Source organism: Ovis aries, chromosome 20, assembly GCF_016772045.2.
Source record: "Ovis aries strain OAR_USU_Benz2616 breed Rambouillet chromosome 20, ARS-UI_Ramb_v3.0, whole genome shotgun sequence".
Taxonomy (NCBI): Eukaryota; Metazoa; Chordata; class Mammalia; order Artiodactyla; family Bovidae; genus Ovis; species Ovis aries.
In genome coordinates, this window is record NC_056073.1 from 49,029,369 (window position 1) to 49,051,963 (window position 22,595).

Consider the following 22,595-nt stretch of genomic DNA (forward strand, 5'->3'; position numbering starts at 1 on the left):
TTCCTATTAAATGGCATAATATTTGCACCTAACCTATGCACATTCTCCTGTATACTTTAAATCACCTCAAATTACTTCTAATTCCCAATACGATGTAAATGCTATGTAAATAGCTGTCTACATGTAGGAAATTCAAGTTTTGCGTTTGGGAAAATTTTGGAATTTTTTAAAAACCATTTTTGGATCCATGGTTGGTCAAATCGGCGGATGCAGAAACCACAGATGTGGAAGGTTGATTGTTCCTCGTTTTCATAAAGAGAAGTGTTCTCCACCTTGAGTGAGTCCCAGGATACTGATTAGTATATTTTCAGATGAACCTGGTCTCAATGTGTTTATGACACAAGATAAGCACATTGTAATTATGTCTTGGAGAAACAAAAATATCCAATTAGGTTGGCAGGGACCCAGCACAGGTGCCTTCTGAGTTGACCAGTGATGGTTAATGGAGCTGGTGCATCTTGGGATGCTTAATTGGCGTGCAAGCACCACAGTCCCAGAGATGATTATGGGGTTTGTCTGGATGTCCTTTAATTCCACATTTGTCTTAGTTCCTTGCCAGACCCACATATTTATTTATTGTTCCCTGTGTCTATTCCCAGAATATTTCTGTTTAGCAGAGAAGCAGTATCAATAAACCCTACCATGTTAGTTAAGTTTATCAGAGAGCAAAATTGCTGGCCATAAATTGTTGATTTTTTTTTTAGTTCTTTTAAAGTATATCTTGTAAAGGACTGATTTCCAATACTAAAAGAAGTCTTTTGAATTTGAGTCAGCTATGAACTTGTGAAGTCATGTTACATAAACTCTTTATATTTGTACCAAGCTTTGAAATTTCCTAAGTCCTCATTTAATTCAGCAATAAATACTGTGTGCGTGCTTAGTCGCTTCAGTCATATCCGACTCTGTGAGACCACATGGACTGTGGCCCGCCAGGCTCCTCTGTCCATGGGGATTCTCCAGGCAAGAATACTGGAGGGGTTGCCATGCCCTCCTCCAGGGGATCTTCCTGACCCAGCGATCCAAGCTGTGTCTCTTAAATTACCTGCATTGGCAGGTGGGTTCTTTGCCGCTGGTGTTGTCTGGAAATACTGTGCAGCCATCATTAATTCTGTTTTTAAAGGAAAAGCAACTAATATTCAAAATTTCTTGAGGAAGTTTTTCTGTAGCTCCTGAAAATGTGGCAGACTTTCGAGAATGTGGAATTCATTGTACTAGCATTTCTTAGTCGGCGTGCCAGGCCCCGGGAGGTGAGCAGGTCTGTTCTGTGTCATTCAAGAGACCTTCACAGGAATATGTAAGTTTTGCAAGTTTTCTTCGGTGATGATAAAGTAAGCATGTTTTGGACCATCTGGAGAAGCACCTTGTAGTCAGACATTCACAATCTTGATCATGTTGGTGCCAAGGGATGGCTTAAAATCACAAGTGGTGTGTGGCTTCTCAAAGTAAGGTGCTGGGGAGGTGTTGCCCAGCAGAGAGAACCTAGAAGAAGTTACTTTAAAAATTTGTGGCCACGGGCTGGCACTTTGAGGTCACTGCTTACAATTTGGAAGTTTAAGATGCAAAAGCAGTGGATGTTTTCAGCTCAGAAGATCTCAGTGATGAGCTCTCAGTGAATTTAAGTTGCAAAACACAGTCAGTAGAGTCTACTTTGCAAAGTTACTCTCTTCATCTCTGCCTGCAGATAAGCTCGCTATAACCAGAGTTAATTTCTCTCTTGTAAGACCTTGTTGAAAAAAGTCCTCAGTTACCAACATGCAGAAATATTCTAAATCTGTCCTGCTGAAATGCCCCTGGATGGTGTGTGGTGTAACCCCAGGGGCAGGGCTGGGACTGCGGTGAGGAAGTGAGACACTTCCCTCAAGTGCCAAATGTAAAGGGCACCAGCTCCCTTTATCAAGTTATCAACTTGATCAACTTCCTCCCCAGTTATCAAGATAATGTTTTAATGTGATTATGTTTTAAAAGCACTCCAAAAAAACCATCAATGATGAACACAGTATCAAAATCTGAGACAGAGGTGGGGTTCACTCCCTTTCGTCTCAGGCTCCGACATGACTTAGCACAGCGTTGCTCACAGTCGGTTTTGCCAACTGAAGTGCTAGGAGAGGCCAACTTCCAGACTGTCACATTGAGTCTTCACCACCTCTGCCACACAACGTTCAATAAACCACCTCTTGAATCCTACTCCTGGTACTGCACTGTGTATTAGGATTAGGTCCAGCTACAAAGAACAGAAAGCTCGAAGTGGCAAGACCTTAAAACAGAAGTGAGTGCGCTCGCAGGTGAAGGCAGGCAAGCCGAGGGTGCTGTGTTGGCTTCCTGGCCGCTGCGGGCTCAGCCTCACTCTCTCCCGATTCTCCGTGGCCATCAACACGTGGTGTCCACCTCTTGTTCGGAAAAGCTCCTCCTTCAGGGCTGTGCGGGCTCTGCTGGGTCCTCTGTCTCTCCATACCCTTTAGAATCAGTTTGCCAGTATCCACAAGATAACTTGCTGAAATTTGAGATTGCATTGAATCTACAGATTAGGTTGGGAAGGGCCGATGTCTTGGTAATATTGAGCCTATCCACAAACATGGAATATCTCTCCATTTATTTACTTCTACTTTAAGATTTTTCATCAGAGTTTTGTCGTTTCCCTCATATAGATTTTGTATAGATTTTGTTAGATTTATACCCAAGTGTTTCATTTTAGGGGGTGCTAACGCAAATGGTGGTGGTGTTATTATTTAGTCGCTCTGTCATGTGTGACTCTTTGCGATCCCGTGGACTGTAGCCCGCCAGGTTCCTCTGCTCGTGGGATTTCCCAGGCAAGAATACTGGAGTGGGTTGCCATCGCATCCTCCAGGAGATCTTCCTAAGCCAGGAAGTCAACCCGTGTCTACTGCTTGGCAGGCGGGTTCCTTACTACTGAGCCATGGTTCCGTGTTTTAAACGTCAAATTCCACTTGTTCATTGCTGGTATGAAAGCAGTTCACTATTATTTATTAACCTCGTATCCTGCAGCCTGGCATTACTGACATTTGAGGCTAAGCAGGCTCTAAGCTGGGGCTTCCCTTATGGCTCAGCTAGTAAAGAATCCCGCTGCAATGTGGGAGACCTGGGTTTGATCCCGGGGTTGGGAGGATCTGCTGGAGAAGGGAAAGGCTGCCTGCTCCAGTGTCCTGGCCTGGAGAATTCCGTGGGCTGTATGACGGGCTTCCCAGCTGGTGCTAGTGGTAAAGAACCCGCCTGCCAATGCTGGAGACGTAAGAGACTCGGGTTCAGTCCCTGTTTCAGGAAGATCCCCTGGAGAAGGAAATGGCAACCCACTCCAGTATTCTTGCCTGGAGAGTCCCATGGACAGAGGAGCCTGGTGGGCTACGGGCCATGGGGTCGCAAAGAGTCGGACACGCCTGAAAGTGATTTAGCTCTACGCTAAGCCAGGTTCTCCAGCTCGTCCAGCAACCCTGTGAGTATCCAGTGGCCTTTCAGCACATTTTTCTGCCTTCTTAAATCAGCCAGGATTAGTAACAGCTACCTAACAATAAGAGTCCTGACCGATGTACCTTCTATGACCCTCATCCAAATTACGCTCTCTGTGATGGCCTTGTAACTACCTGCATTTTGCTCTCACGTCATTCGCAATTAGTTCAGGGTGATTGTTTCTTTCTCCCCACCGACAAGGCTCCGCAGGACCGAGATCCTGTATGTTTGCCATGGAAGTTCCCACATGAGTTCAATCAAGGAAACATCTAATTAAAAGGAGTCTTAATAGCACTGGCAAGACATTAAAGGTAGAAACCTCACACTAGGAGAGAGAGGCCACAGAAGGCTTTGGCGGACCAGTTTCCTTAAGGTGTGTTTGAAATGAACCCTGCTTCTATGGCGGCTACAAATCACGAGTTTGCTGGAACAGTCCCAATTTCATGTAGCTCTTGACCATTGTTCCCACATATAGGCTCAGATCCTGTGTCTTGGTTTGGCTGCCCTAAATCAGAATTACGTAAGAGAAGGAAAGCCAATTACAGGTTTCTCCCACGGCAAATGCCTTACTGTGCTGCCCGAATCATCAGATTAAAAGTGACCTGCCCAAGTGGACCGTACCTTCGTTTTGCCGCAAGCCACTAGAGGCCACGATGGTGTCTGAGTGACTGCAGATGGCGTGTTCTGACAGCACCCCTTCAATCCTTTGCTTTCTTCAGGAAACACACAGTGATTCTCTGCTTGTTCAGAGGAGGCGTTTGTCAGCCGCGGCTCCCGTCGGTGCGCACTGACCGTGCTGTGCCGTGCAGACGTGGAGCCGCCCTGAAGGCGCACGCACGAGGGGCACTGTACCCTCGTGGGTCCTTTCAATCCTGGCCGAGGGTGTTCACACCTGAGAAGGCCCCTGGCCTGGTGACATCCCTGGGGGTGGTCGAGAATGGCTTCTTATTTCCAGCTGATAGGGTTGCTCGGCGGAGGCAGACTCCAGGCCCGGGCGCCACAGTCTCGGTGAGCCGGCGGGGTAGGGGTGGGGCAGGCCTTGCCCGCGGCGCTCCCACCCCTGGGAAGCGTGCCTCCTGGCCGCCTTGGCCTCTCGTGGGTGTGTAGTGGGGGTCCTTCCGCACACCCGCCCCGGGGCTCGCAACCCGGCCTCAGGTGCTCCTGCAGGAGCTGTGTCCAGGGGACGTTTGCCCCCTGAGGATATTACTTGTCTCCAACTCGCTGCAGTAGATTCTTCATTTCCGTCCTCATGTTTTTTGCATCTTCATTTTGCTGGTAAGTCCAGAAGCCAACATGTTAACGTAAAATAATAATAACAGCAGCAACGTGCAGAGCTTACCAGGCTCTGGACACTGCTCCACGCCTTTTACACACGTGAGTTCAGTTCACCTTCATGGCTCCCTGGGGATGCAGTGACTAGGATTATCTCCAATTTACAGAAGACGAGAATGAAGCCCACGGAGAGGAAGCAGCTTGCCCCACGGCTTGTGGTTGGCGAGTGCGCGACCCCCTGTTTGAACCCAGGCCACCAGCTCTGGCGCCCACAGTGCTGGGCACGTGCGTCTCGGCCCTCTCACACAGTTTTCTTCCCAGGATTGCGTAGCATTAAATACAAATACAATGTGTACTTGGGTCCTGAACACACAACTGTTTTCAGAGGCGAAGGGTCGTGATGACTCACTCAACCAGTGTATTTTCTGAAGCTTTTTGAAAAATGCCCTTTACACAACAGGCTAATACAATGGGCATATTCTTTTTATTTCTCATTATAAGTGTCCGTAAATAGTCCATAGTGTTGAAATTGAATGGGCATCAGTTTTTATATTTCTGGAGCTTCTGTGGCCAACGCTGCCCGCTCCCAGAGTGTCAGCTGGGGCTGGGGGCAGAGAACAGAAGCCTCTTTTGCTGGCTGGGGCAGAAGCAGGCTTGGTACCTGGTCTCAGATGCTCACACAGCGGCAGGGCTCTCTCTCTGGGAGCCGCAGCCTCACACTCGAAGCTTCTGTTGTGATGGGAGCTTTGCCCCAAGAGGCGCAGACACAGAACGCTGACTCTGCAGCCCCAAGGGGAGCTGCCTGGACAGGCTGCTGGTGCCAGCGCTGCCAGGATCCACGGCCCAAGGGCACCCTTCACACCTGCCTCTCTTTCTGCGTCTCCCAGTTGGCAGGTCCTCATGGCAGGGCCATCTGGGAAACACAATTTCACCTCCCCGGCTGTGGCAGGGCAAGTTGCTTGCCACCAGGGGCCAGAGTGGATGCTTGGAGAGCTGGCTGCCAGCACCCACGGCGGTCCCCTCCACTGGCCACTCGAGTGCCACATGTACCGTCCTTGTGACGGAGCATCTCATCAGCAGCGCACCTGTTCACCTGCCAACGTGCGTGTCCTTCCCCAGAGCGGAGACCCCACTCCCCTCGTCCAGGTCAGTCCCAACCCTGTTTGGAGGTCCTGAAGCCAGCATCAAAATACACTGTTAACAACCAACAATTGACCAGCAGACCTCGTTTCATTGTACTTTGCTTTATTTGGCTTTACAGATACTGAGCGTTTCACAGATTGTAGGTTTGTGGTCCCCACTGCACGGAACAAGTCTACTGGTGCCGTTTTTCCCCAAAGTATTTACTCATTTCACGTCTCTGTGTCATATTTCAGTAATTCTCAAAATGTTTAAAACTCTTTGATTGTTGTTCTATTTGTTATGGTGATCTGCGATTAGTGATCTTTGATGTTATTATTGCAAAAAGATCACGACTTGCTGAAGACTCAGAGGACAGCGTCTTTTTAAGCAATAAAGCATTTTTAAATTGAGGGGCGGCTATTGCACACTTACTATAGTGTAAACATAATTCTTATGTGCCGTGGGAAACCAAAAAATTCATGTGATTCGCTTTCTAGAGTATTCTCTCTATTGCCGTGGTCTAGAAGCAGACTCCCAATATCCCCGAAGTGTGCCCGTGATCTGTGTAAAATAGCGGAGGAAAGTGAGCGAGAAAGGGGAAGCTGCCCGGTGTGCATGAGTGTGTCCCCAGCAGAGAGGCGAGTCGGAGCCCTGCTCAGCAATTGCAGGGTTAGTCTTCGTGGAGCGCCAGAAGGCCGCCGGTGGTGGGTGCAGGTTCCTTCCCTCTTCTCCCCATTCTGTTTCCTGTGCTTTCAGTCAGATCCTGGTCGGTTGGGACGCTTTGCTGTAGAGGTGATGGAGACCGTTGTGCATGAGCGGTCTGGGGTCTGGTCACGAGTGGTCCTCGGGAGTGACAGGGAGACCTGATGGTCCGCTTCCTGCTTTCTAGTTCTGGCCTCTGGTTCAAGGCACATCCCTGGTCTCGCTCCAGGCTCCATCCAGCATCGTGTTCACTCATGAGGTGTTAGGTCGTAAGTCCCAAGTGAGCCAGCTAGAAAAGGCTGCTCTTGCTTCGGGCCCCACTCAAAACTGGCTCCCTTGAGGTTGCCTATGAGTAACCTGGGTCAGTGCAGCCATATCTGGAACAAGTTGTCTCCATGATACAAAGACCCCCGTCCAGCTTTGCACCTTACCATTCATCACGGGGGTGCAAGGCACAGAACTTGCATTTAATTTCAAAGAGGATCTTTATCGTGCCCCACGTCGCCACCCCAGACAGACCCCAGGAGCTTGACGGAAGCGCCGCACTCTAATGACCTCAAGGAGCTTACCTCCCGCATTCCAGGGCCAGTGCGTAGCATCGAGTATCCAGGGATTCGCCACCTCCTGCTCACTAGTCACTCCCGTCAGCGCTGCAGGTTCAATACAGCGGATCAGGGGTGAGACGGTCTGCAGGCTAAACAAGACGCAGGGGCCTGGAGCTGGTGTTGTCTTGAGTAAGGCAATCCTTTGCAATAATTTTGAGATAAATTTTTCAATGCGCCAAGTGGTAATGAATCTGCCTGCCCATGCAGGAGATGTAGGTTCAGTCTCTGGGTCAGGAAGATCCCCTGGAGTGGGAAGTGGCGACTCACTCCGGTATTCTTGCCTGAAAAGTTCAATGGACAGGAGATCCTAATGGGTTGTTATCCATGGGGCTGCAAGGAGTCCGACACGACTGAGCATACATGCTTGTTTGAGATTTCTTTTCTTATTCTTGCTTAGTTGGGCATGATTCTGTTTGCCTGTCAGGTTGACTAAAATTTAAGTGGCTTGCATGAAATGACCTGAAGATGTCAGAAATTCTTTAGATATGGTTAAAACAGACATACTTGCTCTGTGACTCAGGGAACTCAAACTGGGGCTCTGCAACAACCTAGAGGAGTGGGATGGGGAAGGAGGTGGGAGGGAGGATCAAGAGAGAGGGAACATAGGTATACCTATGATTGATTCATGTTGATGTGTGGCAGAAACCAACACAATATTGCAGAGAAATTATCCTTCAATTAAAATTAATTTAATTATCAAAAAACACATACAAACCCAAGGAGATGGGATGATTGGAGTGTACTGCCATCCTTGCCAGGTGAAATAAAAATGGGTTTGGTGTCCTCTACTTATGAGGAAAGAGGAAGGAGAGGTTTCTGGACCGATAGCTGTGCACCAGGCTCTGGCAGCTGCACTGATGTTCTCCCGTCAGCGGCCTATCCCTGGAGGGGCATGTGCACTTAGCATCCCCATTTGGTTGTTTTACAATCAGGCCCACAAGCCTGCCTTCTACACAAGCCAGGGCTGAGCCAGAACAGGGTATGATCGGAAGCCTTAATCCTACACCTTTCGAGAGTCACCTTCTTGGAAATTTCCCCTTGGATGATATATTGCCCTTGACTGATTATTTAACTGGGAAGGGTATTTCCCTAGGTCCCCACCTGGGGCTTCCTTACATAACCCTCCCTTTACAGGTCAGGAAAGTGGGGGGCCCCAAGCACATCTGGTCCAAACGTGCGGTTCAGGAACTAGGACAGTAATCACACATGACCTTCCATTGAGTTCAAAGGGGACAGTTGGATCCGAAACATTTTTTAAATGGTAAACTTCATAAGGGGCCGCTCTATCCAGTAAACCTCAGAGGCATTCCCACGCCCTGAGCATTCACGTTATCTTAGAGCCAGGCTCTGAAGACAGGCTGTTGACTCCCTGACGGCCAGAGGGCAGATGAGTCCCATGCACTGGGCTGTTGCTGCACCGTCTTGATTCAAAAGGGCTACATCCCCTCATTTTGTATCTCTGAACCGACCCTGAGGCAGTGAATGGCCGTGACTCCATGACAGTGACCTGACCCCTCAGTCTAGCAGCCTGCAGTCACCAGGCTGAGAAGTCCTGTTGGCTTGTTTGTCTGTTTGCTTTTGTACGAATCAAGGAGGATCTTGGTGGGTTGCCTAGAACTGTCTTAGTTCTATGGACTTCAGGCTCACAGGACCTCTGCAATGCCTTTGGGGTGAAATTTGTCAATGTGGATACGTTGGTTCGAGATTTTTTCATCCTTGAATAACTGGGGATGGTCTGTTTGCTTGTTGAGCTGACTGGAATGTGAGTAGCTTGCATGAAATTACGTGAAGACACCAGAGACTCTTAGGCATGGCTGAAAGAGACACACAAGCGCAGGGAAGTGGGAGGATTGGAGTGAAGGTATTGACCTGTCCACCCCTCTTCTAAGATGACCCAGAAAAATACGCCAGTGCTAGGATGCCAGCATCTTTAGAGGGATCGCAGTGGGTGCCCACTGTGGGTTGAGGGGTGGGTAGAAGATTGCTGTTTCTGAAATGAGCTCAGTGATTTCAGTGGGGAGCATGGGACCCCCAAGGCAGAGACCAGCATCGGAGCTGAAGGGCCAGGGTCAAGATGCTGTGACTCCTGGAAAGGTCAGCCAGGCCTGAGGGCTGTTCAGGGACCTAGTCTGCTGGCGTCTCTGGCAGAGATGATCCATCACGGGGTCCCTCCCTGCTTCATAAACTGCCAGAGAAAATAATGTCACCTGGAATTTATTTCCACCTCTAAGTGAAAATAGCTTCCACCTCCGGTTTATCTTTTGCGTGGGCAAACATCACACAAGGCTGAGGTTTCCTTAGAGCAGAGCTTCTCAAGCTTTCACGTGTGTTTGTATCACCAGGCTCATGTAGGCCCTGGCTCAGCAGGGCTGAGATGCTGCGGTCCTCACCAGCCCCCAGGTGACACCACGCTGCTGGTCCCCAGTCCATGAGCAGGAGGAGGAAGGCTGCCCTGCCCGGCCCAGCTCCACTTTCACCAGAGCGTCTCACCACTTCACAAGAGTCTCCTATTAGATTTTATCGGGAACAAAAGCAGCTCTAATTTAAAACAGATCTAACTTTTTAAAACACCTGGTCTAAAGATTCATAATAAAATTCGATTTAAAAAGAGGCAGAGGACCAACTAACTCCAGTTCCCCTTGTTAAGAGTAAGAGAAGGCGCTTTACCCTGGGGCCGCGGTGTGTGTGTGCTCACTCGCTTCAGTTGTGTCTGACTCTCTGCCACCCTCTGGACTGTAGCCCACCAGGCTTCTCTGTCCATGGGGATTCTCCAGGCAGGAATACTGAAGCGGATTTCCCATGCCCTCCTGCAGGCTCCCCGACCCAGGGATCGAACCCAGGCCTCTTCTGTTTCCTGCACTGGCAGGAGGCTTCTTTACCACTAGCGCCACCTGGGAAGCCCCTTACAGATGGAGTTTTCAATTATCCAAGAAACCATTTTTGCAAAGCTTGTGGCCCCATGGACTGCAGCCCACCAGGCTCCTCTGTCCATGGGATTTCTCAGGCAAGAAGACTGGAGTGCTTTGCCATTTCCCACCTCAGGGGATTTTTGCAACCCAGAGATTGAATCAGCATCTCCTAAACTGGCAGGCGGATTCTCTGCCACTAATGCCACCTGGGCAGCCCCTAAGGCTACTCAGTGCAAAGCCCTATGAAGGCTGGATTCGCCTGCTATCAGCTTTTGCAAAGTGAAATTCTCCATCCACGGCCCTCCCGACTGTGGAACCATCTCCCCGAAAACTGCACTTTCCTTTGGCACCTCTCTCCCCGGCCTGGGGTCCCATCTGGCAATTTCCACATGTGCATTTCTGTCGACCTGGCACTTCCTTCCAACCTCCTGCCATAGGAGAAGCCTCCCATGCCCGAGGCCTGGAGTGCCGCCAGTGAGACACTTCAGGTGGAGTTTGTGAGGACTCTCTGTGCGGGGATCACATTCCTGCAGCGAAATTACGAGGAAATGAGGAAAGGCAGGAGAAAATGGCTTTCAAATAGACATCACCTATGCATTTGACATGCTTCTAAATTTTGATAAATGCCAATGACTTTCAGTTCCAGAGAGGCAGGATATTTATTACCGGTTCACCTTCTGTTGGTCTTGATCCCTAACACGTTCATGTCGTGTCCTTCCACTATTGAAGTTCTTTTCAAATTACACTCAGGGCTCCATTGAAATGTCACTTTCTCTGTGATGTCATTCTGGATAACCCTGTTCTTGTCAGAAATGATTGATCCCTGCTCTGGCCTCGTGAGTAGCTGTGCAGTGGCTACCAATAGATTTTAGTTATTAATAACAGATTTATTATATACTCTGAAGTAATCTTTATAAAGTAACCCAAACAGATCTGGTAAAGCCTTGTCCATTCTACCTGATAAAACACATGTAATTAAATTGTGTATATGTTTCAGTTTTTCATTGGAGGAGGGCATGGCAACTCACCCCAGTAGTCTTGCCTGGAGAATCCCCACGGACAGAGGAACCCGGTGGGCCGCAGTCCACGGGGTCGCGAAGAGCTGGACACATATGTTTTACAGGCGCACTTAATTCTTTGATCAGTCCATTCTTATTGTCGGCCGTGCGGGCTGTCTGTGGCAGAGCTCTGGCTCTCCACACTCAGTGGCTGTGGCACCAGGCTCAGTTGCTTCCACAGCATGTGGATCCTCACTGCCGGATGGGATCGGACCTGTGTCCCCTGCGTCGGCAGGCAGAGTCCCACTGGACCACCACGTCCCTCTTGGGTCGCTGTGTTTGCAGCCTTTAACACAGCTGGGCTTACAGGGTACACTCTTCTTTCCTGTAGGCTGCAAGCTACTAAAAGAAAAGATCGCGTCTGTTTGTTCTTTTTAACTTTTTAATACAGTTCTCAAATGTTGCTTTCCACTTACAGCTATCACAAAATATTGGCTATATGCCCTGTGTGGTGCAACGCATCCTTGAGCCCATCTTATGACCAATAGCTTGCACCTCTTAAAGCCCCACCCGTGCTTTGCCCCCGCCTCCCCGCGCTGGTAACCACCAGTCTGTCCTCTGTATCCTTGAGACTGCTTCCTTTTTCTGCCACAGTCACTAGTCTGTTCGTTTCGGTTCCCCATGCTGTGAGATCATGCAGTGTTGGTCTTTCCCTGACTTAGTTCACTTAGCACGTGCCCTCTAGGTCTGTCCATGGTGCTCCAAATGGCCAAATGCTGTTCTTTTTTTGCGGCTGAGTAGTATTCCATCGTCTATGTCTATGCATGCCGCCCCTTCTTTATCCATCCATCTCTCCTTGGACACCTAGATTGCTTCCACGCCTTTATTTATCCTTCACGTTAGAGCTGATATCTACAAGCTCCCCAGTCCTGTGAAACCCACACTACTGTAAGTGAAATTTGATGTATACACGTCTGAACATGATTTAGGGGGGCATAGACCAGTGTTCTTGCCTGGAGAATCCCAGGGACGGGGGAGCCTGGCGGGCTGCCGTCTATGGGGTCGCACAGAGTCGGACACGACTGAAGCGACTTAGCAGCAGCAGCAGATCTGTATAGATCTTCAATTTCTTGAAAGAATCTGGGAACCTGTAGAAATTAATAGCCATTGGGCTACAGAATCTCACAGTGAGTCTGGTTATGAAGCAAAAACCTGTTTATAGCACAGCTGTCTTTGCAGTACTCCTCAAGCACTAATTGGGAGGTTCTAAGACTTGGATTTGGGGTGTTTGCTGTGTGAGAAATGGGGCGCATGCATGCAGTCTCAGTTATAACGTTTTCTGCTTCCACGGCTGGCGGTCGGCTGGTGGGCCAGTGCAGTACTTAACGCTTCCACTGGGAGGGGAGCGGAGCCACGGGAAGGTGGGGCGGCAGGGAAGGTGGGCAGCGGGGCGGGGGGGCCAGCCGAGCAAGAGGGCAGCATGATTAGCAGCTCTGGTGAGCGCTTGTTTGGCTAGGGGACAGCGGCTTTGAGATTACTGATGCGAATGAGGTTTGGGGATTTTTGCTGGATATCAATTATCCATGACCTATGGTATCCCCAGCTACCAAGGACTTAATGTTGCCTGTAAGCTTAAATGATTTCTTTTAATTAAATGTGAAAGATCAGACCCACAAAGGCTGGGGAGCCCTGTGAGCTGGGGCTGAGACTCCCTCACCTGGGCTCGGGCTCTGGCCCCGGGAAGAATTTGATTGGCAGGAAATAGCAGGATTTCATTTTCTACCTCTGATCCATTAATAGCCTGAGCATGCCCTGGGCTGTCTTTGGGAGACTGTCCTTATAAAGTGCAACTCTGCTCAGCCAGGAGGCAGGGGACTCTCTGGGAAGGGGAGAGGGGAGAGGGAGAGGGGTGTGGAGTCTGAGAAACCCCCGGGGCCCGTCTTGTGCCCACCCTCCCCTCCCACCCCCACCCTAAGCTGAAAGCGTGCGGGTCCGGGAAGAATGGAACGACCCACACGCTTCACAAGGCGTGTGTTGGTGGTGCTGCCGCCCTGCCTGCAGCGGGTGTAGCCTCACTCAGAGCGGGCCCTGTGGCCTGCGTTCCCTGTTACGCGTGCTGCGTGCTCGAGTTTCCGCTCCCCCCTCCTGCCTGCACCCGCCTTGCCTCCTTCCCACTCGTGACTCGTGAATTCAGAGAGAAAATAGACAGTCAACGGCAAACGCCAGGTCATGTCCCGAATCATGAGTCTGCCTGGAAAGCGGGAGTATTTTTCATTTTTGGAAGTCACTCTCATTCGCCTCATTTTTGGTGATTGCTGAGGGACGAAATCCAGCCGCCTCTTCTGCCCTCATGCTGGAAAGCAGAGACAGAAAACAGCTCTGGGAGTTTTTCCAAAGGGCGCTGGTGTCACACCAGGCGAGGCCAGGGACTCGCCGCCAGGCAGCTGCACGTGGGCCTGCTGGACCTGCCCGCTGGAAGAGGAGGCGGTCTTTCCAACAGCAGAACTCCGCGTCTCCCCGCGGCTTCCTGGAAACACAGGCAGTAGCAGCAGCCCCGGCTCCCACAGCACCACCGCAGCGGGTAGGGCGGCATCACCCGGGGCCCTGAGGGCACCCCGCACGTTTCCTGTGAGTGGGCTCAGAAAACCACGCAAGGCAAGGAAAACACACCCAGGAGAGATTCCCGACAACAGCTCTGTGGGATCCCGTGAGCGGCCTCAGGTCCAGAGCAGGTTAGTGATTTACTCAGCGTCACAGAGATGGCTGCGCATAGCTTTAACTCTGTTCGCATTTGTCAGGCTTTCAACTCAGCCCTGGGTGTTACTGCGTCTGGCTCTCTTTCCCTTTAACTTTGTTTTGCTCTCCATGAAAACAGAACCCAAGAGAAAGAGTGGTTACAGGAAGAGGAGCAGGAGAGAAGAAACACGTGTCTTCTCATTTGACTCTCAGGTCTCCAAACCCGGGAGAGAGCTGGCGTGACGAGCGGCAGGGGTGGGTGCCAGGCCCCAGGGCCACACGCCGGCCCTCGGCTTGCAGCACAGTCACGGTGACCCATCCTGCCTCCCGCGGCGGTGGGCAGCGGGGCCGGGAATGCGCTCCCAGCCCTGCCGCGGCGGGTGGATGTACCAGAAGGGGGCAGAGACTCGCCTTCGGGGGCGCCTGTGCTGTGACCCCAGCGGCTTTCTGAAGCTGAGCCTCCGTCCCTCGGAGGCCTCGCTTCCTGCTGGAGTCCCACCGGCAGCTCTGAAGTCACTCAGGCCAAGGTCAGGTGGCTGGAGCGGGAAGTCAGACACAGGGCAGTGGATTTAGGGAGCTGAATGGACGCCCGCACAGCCGGCTCCCAGCTGTGGTTCAGTGGATGTTCTGGGTCTTGGAGCCTAAATATTTGTTGATGAGAAGAGAATCGCAGCTCGTGGAACCGACAGCGAATGAGCAGCCTTGGAAGCTGATGAGGGCGTGGAGGTGTGATGACAGGCGAGGAGCCGGCCCGTCTCCTAGAGCGGCTCTGAGGACATTTCTGTGCAGGAAGGGCTGGCCGCGCAGGAAGATGCTTACGAGCAGGTGCCGGAGTCCTCGGGGGAGTCTGGCTGTGGTGGCTCCTCACTGAGCAGGTGCTTGGCTCAAGCCCAGCACTGTGCTCATCTCCAATGTGATGGAAGAGAAACCCCCGAGCAGACAGCCGTGGAGAGAGGGCTCTTGGCTTCCGGCCACCAGATGACACAGAGCGGCAGGTGGACGCAGGAAGGGGCAGTCAGCAAGAGCCCCTGGCTGGAGGGGAGCAGCTGTGCAGGCGGTGGCCTTGGGTCACCACCTGGGTCCCAGGGGGCACTGCACTGGGGGAGTGCTCCTGAGGCTGGAAGGGAGGACGGGGAGCCATGTGTGCTGCAGAGATGCTCGTGTAATGAGAGCCCAGCATGTACCAGCAAGGACGAGGAGGACTAGGACCCAGGGTCCCCACGGGGGCTCTCCCCTGGTGGAGGCTGGATGTCTCCAGGACCCGGGGGGACCCACAGGGGTTCCCACCTCTGGGGGAGGCTGGGCAAAGTGACAATATTCACTCAGTCCCTTCTGAGTAGCGGGCCAGGGAAGGAGGGCGGAAAGCAGCTCTGCTATTTACCAAGTGCAGAGGGTCCTCCACCTGCTTCTCTTCACCCTCCCCTGTCTAAAACGTGAGCACCCCTTCAGAAGGCTATGCCAACTACTGCATTACTCCAGACGCCCAGCTGGCTCTCTCAGCACTCCCGGACCCCACGTCTATTGGGAGTCATTTACGTCGGAGGCCCTGCGCCTGGTGGTCACATCGAACCAAGCATGGCAGACAGCGACACAGTCACCCCAGGAGCAGGCTTGAGTTGTTGGCAGATCCTGTCTGTGAAATGGGCGTGACGACGCTCATCTCATGGTTCAGACACGAGGACCGTGTCTGTTCTTCTATGACCCAGCCTACGCCGGGTCTGCAAGCCACGGGCCCTGACGGTGACAGCGCCCCCCGTGCCCACCCCACAGTGGGCAGGCGCTGGGTGGGGAGGACGCTTGCAGAGAAGACGAATGAGCCCCAGCCCACAGCAGCTGATGCCGCACACTCTGAACTTGCAGCCCGGAAGGACACAGACACTTGGGAAAGAAAAATCTGAAGGTGCCCCCAGGGTAGGGTGGAGGAGGTGGCATCCGGCCAGAGGGGACAGCACAGACCAGCCCAGACACTCCTGGTTGCAGCCTGCCCCGAGGCCGGGGCTGCCCTGTGGCTGCTTGGTGCCCGGAGGCATCAGGGGGCCTGGCTTGGATGACCCCAGCGTCACCCCGAAAGCACCTCCCACTGCCCTTCAGGGCTCCTCCAGGAGCAGAGGCTGTGGTCCCCGTCTCTCTGCAGGTGGTTCAGAGGCTCTGAGTCTAGGAGATGCCGTCAGCACCCCAGCCCCTGACCAACCCCTCCTGCCCATGTTCCCACAGCGGCAGAGGGTTTTCATTGGACCCATTGTCCACTGACCAGCCAGATCCTGAAAACTATTATGAGAAATGTATCAGACGGTCACTGGGAAGCGGTGCTGCCCCCCTGGGCATTCGTCCGAGGAACAGAGTCTTGTTAACTTGCAATGTCTGGTTTCGAGCACGACTGAAGACTGTGGGGATGCTGAGGAGGATGGGGGAGCGCAGAAAGGACCAGAGGGTGGGGCTGCCCCTGGTCAGAGAAGGCCGAGAAAGGGCAGCCTGGGAGGAAGGGGTCAAGGTCAACATCGGCCACCCCATCTGTGCAGACGACTCTCCCAGGGCAGGACGGATGTCCCTCCTCCTGTGAAGACTGGAGTCACGTGCCCGTCTGGGGCTGCCCAGGAGTCTCCCTTTCCCCACCTGCCCCGACCGGCGAGCAGTGAGCAGATGGTGGTTTCTGCAAGTGCGCGGCGCTGCCCTAAGCTCTAAGACCAGGAGGCAGAACGCCCGGGGCCCCATCTCCCAGGGGTGGGGTCGCGGGCAGTCTTTGGTTGGCTCTAACGAGAGCTTTAAAGGCCAAAGGGTCTGCGATCTTCAGACGAGCCTGTCTTCACCTGCTGTCAGCAGCACACCCCCTGGGGCACATCCTTACTGCCAGTGAGGCGCCCATGGGCTGTGGCTGAGAAACGGTGTCTGCACCGCAGGTCTGAGCACCCCAAAGTGCAGGCCCCTTGGAAGCGGCAGCGCAGGGCAAAGCCCAGAGCAGGAGCAGTGAAGGGTGCCGCCTGGAGCCTGGAGGCTGCAGAAGGGAAGGAAGGCGGAAGTGGAGGTCGAGGCCGAGCGAAGCTTTCAGACGTAGCCTCACTCTCCCAACTCCGGTCCTCGAACCTGCACTCAGCGCCCAGCGCAGGTGTGGATAAGCGTTCATAAATCCAGGGAGGCACTGGAGGCTGCGTTTTGCCAGCCCCCTCCTCCTCCTCTTGCCTCTCCTCATCTTTCACAGGAAGGAGGGGACAGGCGGATGCACGGGTCCCCGGACAGGAGGGTCCCCGTCCCTCCCTTGACGTGTAACAGTTATGAACTGCTTCGGGGAGCAGCCCTCAGACACCCAGGGCGGCCTTAGCCACAGGGAACCCGCAGAGGGGAAGCCTTCTCCTGCAGACAGTAGAGGTACGGCCAGGGTGTTCATTTATCACAGAAGGCCTAGATGCCTGAGAGGGCAGACGCTGGATTCCTTCATTTGTGATCAGCGGAAAAACCCTGCCTTAAATAGGCCTAAATGAAAAGGAAATCTATTCCCTCTCATTGGAAGGGGCTCAGCGTCGGTGAATTCAGTGGCTACGATGTCACAGCTGACAGGTTCCTTCTGCCCGGCCGTGCCCAGGGCTGACTTTGTCCCTGGGGAGCCAGAACCGGCTGTAGCAGCCCTAACATCATCGACCCACGGGCAGTCTCCGCACAAGGAGCAAGCCCTCCCGGGAGCCCCTCACACGCCCCGCGGTCTCCGACGAACAGCTAACAAACCAGCCCCTGGCAGAGGGGTGGGGGAAGCCACCTCGGGCCTGCACCTCTTGGGGTGTCCTCTCGGGTCAGGGTCAAGAATGGCAGCTGAAGCCCCCTGAATCACGCAGGGAGGAGAGGAACCGTCACAAAGTCGGAATTCTGCTCCACAGGAGGACGGGTGAGGGGGGGAAGCAGCGGTTGGACAAAGAGCTAAACTGAGCTCTCCAGCGTCTTTCCCAGCAGAGAGCTGGTGTGGGGAACGACCTGGTGGTGGCTTAGTGGCTCAGCCGTGCCGACTCTTTTATGACCCCATGGGCTGCGGGCTCCTCTGTCCATGGGGCTTCCCGGGCAAGAGGACTAAGGCTGGTTGCCATTTCCTTCTGCAGGGGACCTTTCTGACCCCGGGGGTCAAACCTGAGTCTCCTGCATTGCAGGCGGATTCTTTACCGCTGAGCCACCACGGAGGCCTCCAAGTCTCAGGTGTGCAGGGACCACGGAAGGAGAGTGACTTGCACGGAGCTAATCCCGAGGGTGCCCATGATCGTAAGCGAGGGGACAGGTTCCCCGCACCACCAGCAGTCCTCGGGGAGGCTGCCATCAAGCTCAGCTCTGTGCCTCTCGCCTGCTCCCCACCCCAAAAGGAGGCTCTGGAAGCAGGCACAAGGCAGAGACTGCGGTAGGGGCGGGCGGGGGGAACGTGGCGTGTTGGAGGAAAAGGTGCAGAAACCCTCTTCTCCTCTGTGTCCCTCCAGTCTTCCCAGGGCCTCCAGATCCCACAGGGCGCCCGGCAGAGCTGAGACCTGGTCCCGGCCCTCGGTGCAGTCTGGGCACGGCCCACAGGGACTGCGGCTGAGATCAAAGCTGGCACCAGCCCAGCCCCACGCCGCGGGATCAAGGAAGACGGCGGCTGGCAGGCTGGGCCTCTGCGGGCGCTCTAGGCCCGAGGCCTCAGGCTCCTGGGGGGAAGCACGGTTCAGTTGTGGCTGTTGCTGCTGTTTAACCAGTCGAGGCTTCTACCCACATTAAAACTCAAGGCATGACTTCACCTGCTCTCCAGTGAGGCACAGAGGAGCAGGAGACGAAGCCACACGACAGGTGCGGGCTGGGACGGACCCTGGGGTGAGATGGAAGCTCTTCAGCAAAGGAGTAACATGGCCTGGCTTACGTCTTCAAAGTGTCTCTCTGGAGCTTAGCTGAGAATAGACCTTTTCCTTTTTTAAAGTTTTTTTTTTTTATTGGGGTATATTTGCTTTACAGTGTCTTGTGGTTGACCTCATCCCAGAGCCCAGTGAGGCCCTGAGTAGAGCCCAGTGAGTAGTGTTTCTATTAGCCATGGGGCATGGAGCGAGACGCCCTTATTTATTTATTCAATGTTTTTGTTTTCTATTGGGGTATAGCCGATGAACAGTGTTGTGACAGTTTCAGGTGGACAGCTAAGGGACTCAGCCACACATAAACACGCATCCGTTCTCCCCCGACCTCCTCCCGTCCAGGCTGCCACGTGACGCTGCGCAGAGTTCCCTGTGTTGTACAGCAGGTAGGTCCTTGTTTTATCCACTTTAAATACAGCAGTGCATACGCGTCCATCCCTAACTCCCTATCCCTTCCCCTTGGCAACCACAGTTTGTTCGCTAAGAAATCCCCTTGCTTAAACTGAGATAAATTTTGTGTTAGAAAGCATTTATTTGGGGGAACAGATATCGCTGACATAAGAAACTTGGTTGAGCTCTAAAAAAATACTGATACAGGAACTGAGGGGAGCCAAATATGGAACATTATTACACCGTGTGGTGGAAAAGAGGTTGGCTGTGTATTATTTTACTTTTCTATTTGGCTTTGAATTATGGGAGTTTATTCCTTCACAGTCCTGAAGGCAAGATGTTCAAAGACAAGGTATCAGGAGGGTTTGGTCCTTCTTTTTGTATTATAAAAATTTATCATGAAATTTTAAAAATTAATTTTTTAAAATTGGAGGCTAATTACTTTACGATATTGTAGTGGTTTCTGCCATACATGGACATGAATCAGCCATGGGTGTACGTGTGTTCCCCATCCTGAAGCCCCCTCCCACCTCCCTCCCCACCCCATCCTTCTGGGTCATCCCAGTGCACCAGCCCTGAGCACCCTGTCTCATGCAGAAGTGTTTAATTGTGAAAAACACGCAACAAAATTTTCCATTTTGACCAATTTAAGTGCATAGCTAAGGAATGTGTGTGTACACATATCCATGTTGTGTACAGACAATTTTAGATAAATATTTGACTGAGGTATACCTGCTACGGAAAAGTGCACAGAATTTTCACAAAGTGGACATCCCCGTGTAATCTAGTCCAGATCAGAAAACGGTGCCTGAGGAGGCTTCCAAACGTCCCTCTGAATCGTGTCTCTTTTGTGCCACGTCCAGAGGGCAGCCAGCCCCTACCTTCTACCACCACAGCGTAAGTGTGCCTGTTCTTGAACTTGGCATAAACGGGATGACATGGGATGCACCCCTCTGTGTCTGACTGCTTCAGTTCACAGTCATGTGCGAGAGACTCCTCCGTGCTCTGGTAATTGTCCCTTTTCGTAGTTGTACAGTACTCCATTGTATGGCCGTAGCACAAGCTTGCTCTTCTGTTGTTGACGAACACTTGATGGGCTTTCAGCTTTTAACTATAATGAAGATATTCTTCACTGAATGTTTCTACGAGGACTTTTGCTCTTGCCTTTTGACTCACACTTGTGATGCAAATCTAGGAGCAGACTCACTGAATGGTGGGGTTGGCGTATGTTCAGTTCTAGTCAACTTGTTGCTGTCTAGTCGCTAAGCCATGTCTGATTCTTCGTGACCTCATGGATTGTAGCCCACCAGGCTCTTCTGTCTGTGGGATTTCCCAGGCAAGAACACTGGAGTGTGTAGCCAGTTCTTTCTCTAGGGGATCTTTCCCACCCAGGGACTGAACCCACACCTTGATACTATCCTAGAATTTTCCTAAGTGATTGGACCAGTTTACATTCTCAGTAACAGGGTATTAGAGTTCTGATTAGTTTATGTCATTGCCAACTGTTGGTATAGTTCGTCTTCTTAACATCAATCCTGGTGCACGTGTAATGGAATCTCACTGGAGTTTTAATTTGCATTTCCTTGGTGAACAGTAAGGCTGAACACAGTTTCAGATGCTTATTGGCCCATTTGGATGTCTTCTTTCATGAGGCACCTATTCAAGACCTTAGAGCTTCCCTGGTGGCTCAGCGGTTAAAGCGTCTGCCTGCGATTCGGGAGACGTGGGTTCAATTCCTGGGTCGGGAAGATCCCCTGGAGAAGGAAATGGCAACCCACTCCAGTATTCTTGCCTGGAGAACCCCATGGATGGAGGAGCCTGTTGGGCTACAGTCAAGACTTGGACCTTTTTTTAAAAAATTGACTTATTTTTTCTTACTGATTTGTAGGAAATCTTTATATTTTCTGGGCACAGGTTTTTCGTTGAATATATGTATTGCAAATATCTTCTCTCACTCAGCGGGTTGCTTTTTCACTCTCTCCCCTACTAGTGACTTTCATTGATCAGAAATTCGCAATTGTAACACAGTCCAGATTAACAGTCTTTCCTTTAAAACCAGTGCTTTTCGTGTGTTCTGTTTGAGAAATACTTGTCTGTCTCAAAAGCCATGGAGACATTTCCCTGTGTTATTTTCTAGAGCTTTATTGTCTTACCTGTCACGTTTGCATACCCAATTCACCCTGGAACTGATTTGGTATATGGCACGAGGTGAGTCATTCTTTCTATTAACTCAGCCTCGTTTCTTTCAAAAAGCCGTTCATAGCGATGTTTCAAGCTAAATGAGTCAGACATGCCAGAGAAACCTGGCTTCCACAGAACAACCTCCCTATTTGCCATTTTGTCCTCGATTAGAGAAAAGACTCCTTTTACCCCAAACCATAAAAAGAAGACATCAAGCTATACTAAGCCTCATTTTCTGACAACTGCGTGAGTGTTAGGAGGTTCCAGAAGTCCCTAGAAGTCTGCCCTTACAAAGAGGACGCGTGTCTATTCTGTGTGCCTCTTGGGGTCTCTTTTTCTAAAAGTGAACATAAATATTTCCCTTCTGCTCGAGGCGCGGTGCCTGGATCTAGGAACTCCCGCCTTGTCACGCTGAAAGTAAGAATCTGCGAGTCACCCACCTGTCATTCATCTTCTGTAACCACGGTTACCCGCCTCCGGATGATAAACGGTCTCCGGTCGGATGACAGTCGGGCTGCACAGCCTCTGACTGAGGGGTGTTTCTCCCGAGGTTAGGTCACTGACTCGCTAGGTGGTAAAGCTGTCTTCTAAACTCCTCGTCCCACAGCACTCTACCTCCGTACCTGCGATGGCATGTGAAGCCCTCAGATGCAGCGCAGCTCTGAGTACGTCTCGGCCTCCCCGTCCGGCATCAGTCCTGCCCCAGGTGCATCTGGCGGCACCCCCTTCACTCCGTCCACCTCCTCTGCAGCCTGATGGACTGTATTGTCGGTGGAAAGCCATCTCCTTTGACGCCACAGTCCCTCTTTCTCTTTCCACTTTTTATGCCTGTTGCAAATAGTCTTCAATAGCTTTATTGGGCTGCCATTTTGCTTTGAAAGAGATACTGCTCTTTTTAAAGAGCAGGTTTATCTTTTAGCAGAAATCCATCTTTTAGAGTTTTCAGGCCTCCATTAGCAGTTTGTTTGATTTCATGACACCCTCTCCCCCAGCCAGGCAAAATTGTACAAGGCAGGCTTCTACAAAGTAACCCTAATTTGATTTTGGGAAAAGGTCAAGGAATTTGCAACGTCACAGCCCAACGTAATGGAAATGTCACTCGAATGGGAGCGAGTGGGGGGGTTCCAGGCCCAGTTTTGCTGTCAGTTCCTTATATGACCTGATGTTTCTCTTCATAATCTCAGTTTCCTTGTTACTTAAATGGAGGAACTGCCTCTCCAGGTCAATGTCAAACGTCATCGTGTAGATTTCTCTGCAAACGGGCACACCCGAGGTTGGAGGGTCAGGAGTATGAACCCGTCGCATGGATTTCCTTCACCTCTATTAAGGTTCTCTGTTTCAAAGCCTGTGTGCGTGGAGATACTCCTACAT

At 51.8% G+C, this 22,595-nt stretch overlaps 1 protein-coding gene across 1 annotated transcript; it reads left to right on the top strand.

Moving 5' to 3' along the window:
- Positions 1 to 4,399: 4,399 nt before the first annotated feature.
- Positions 4,400 to 18,753, top strand: LOC114109613 (uncharacterized). Its single transcript, XM_060403558.1, has 5 exons — positions 4,400 to 4,470; positions 5,622 to 5,880; positions 6,491 to 6,560; positions 13,391 to 13,802; positions 18,255 to 18,753. The coding sequence occupies exons 1-5, from the start codon at positions 4,400 to 4,402 to the stop codon at positions 18,526 to 18,528; spliced, it is 1,086 nt and encodes a 361-aa protein (XP_060259541.1). The 3' UTR covers positions 18,529 to 18,753.
- The last annotated feature ends 3,842 nt before the right edge of the window (positions 18,754 to 22,595 follow it).

Bases quoted from the DNA above. Each gene is read 5' to 3' on its own strand.
- LOC114109613 (XM_060403558.1), top strand. From the start codon at position 4,400: ATGGCTTCTTATTTCCAGCTGATAGGGTTGCTCGGCGGAGGCAGACTC. The intron at 6,561-13,390 runs GTGGGTGCAGGT...GTGATTGCTGAG, and splicing joins GCGCCAGAAGGCCGCCGGTG to GGACGAAATCCAGCCGCCTC. The intron at 13,803-18,254 runs GTTAGTGATTTA...GTGTCCCTCCAG, and splicing joins CGGCCTCAGGTCCAGAGCAG to TCTTCCCAGGGCCTCCAGAT.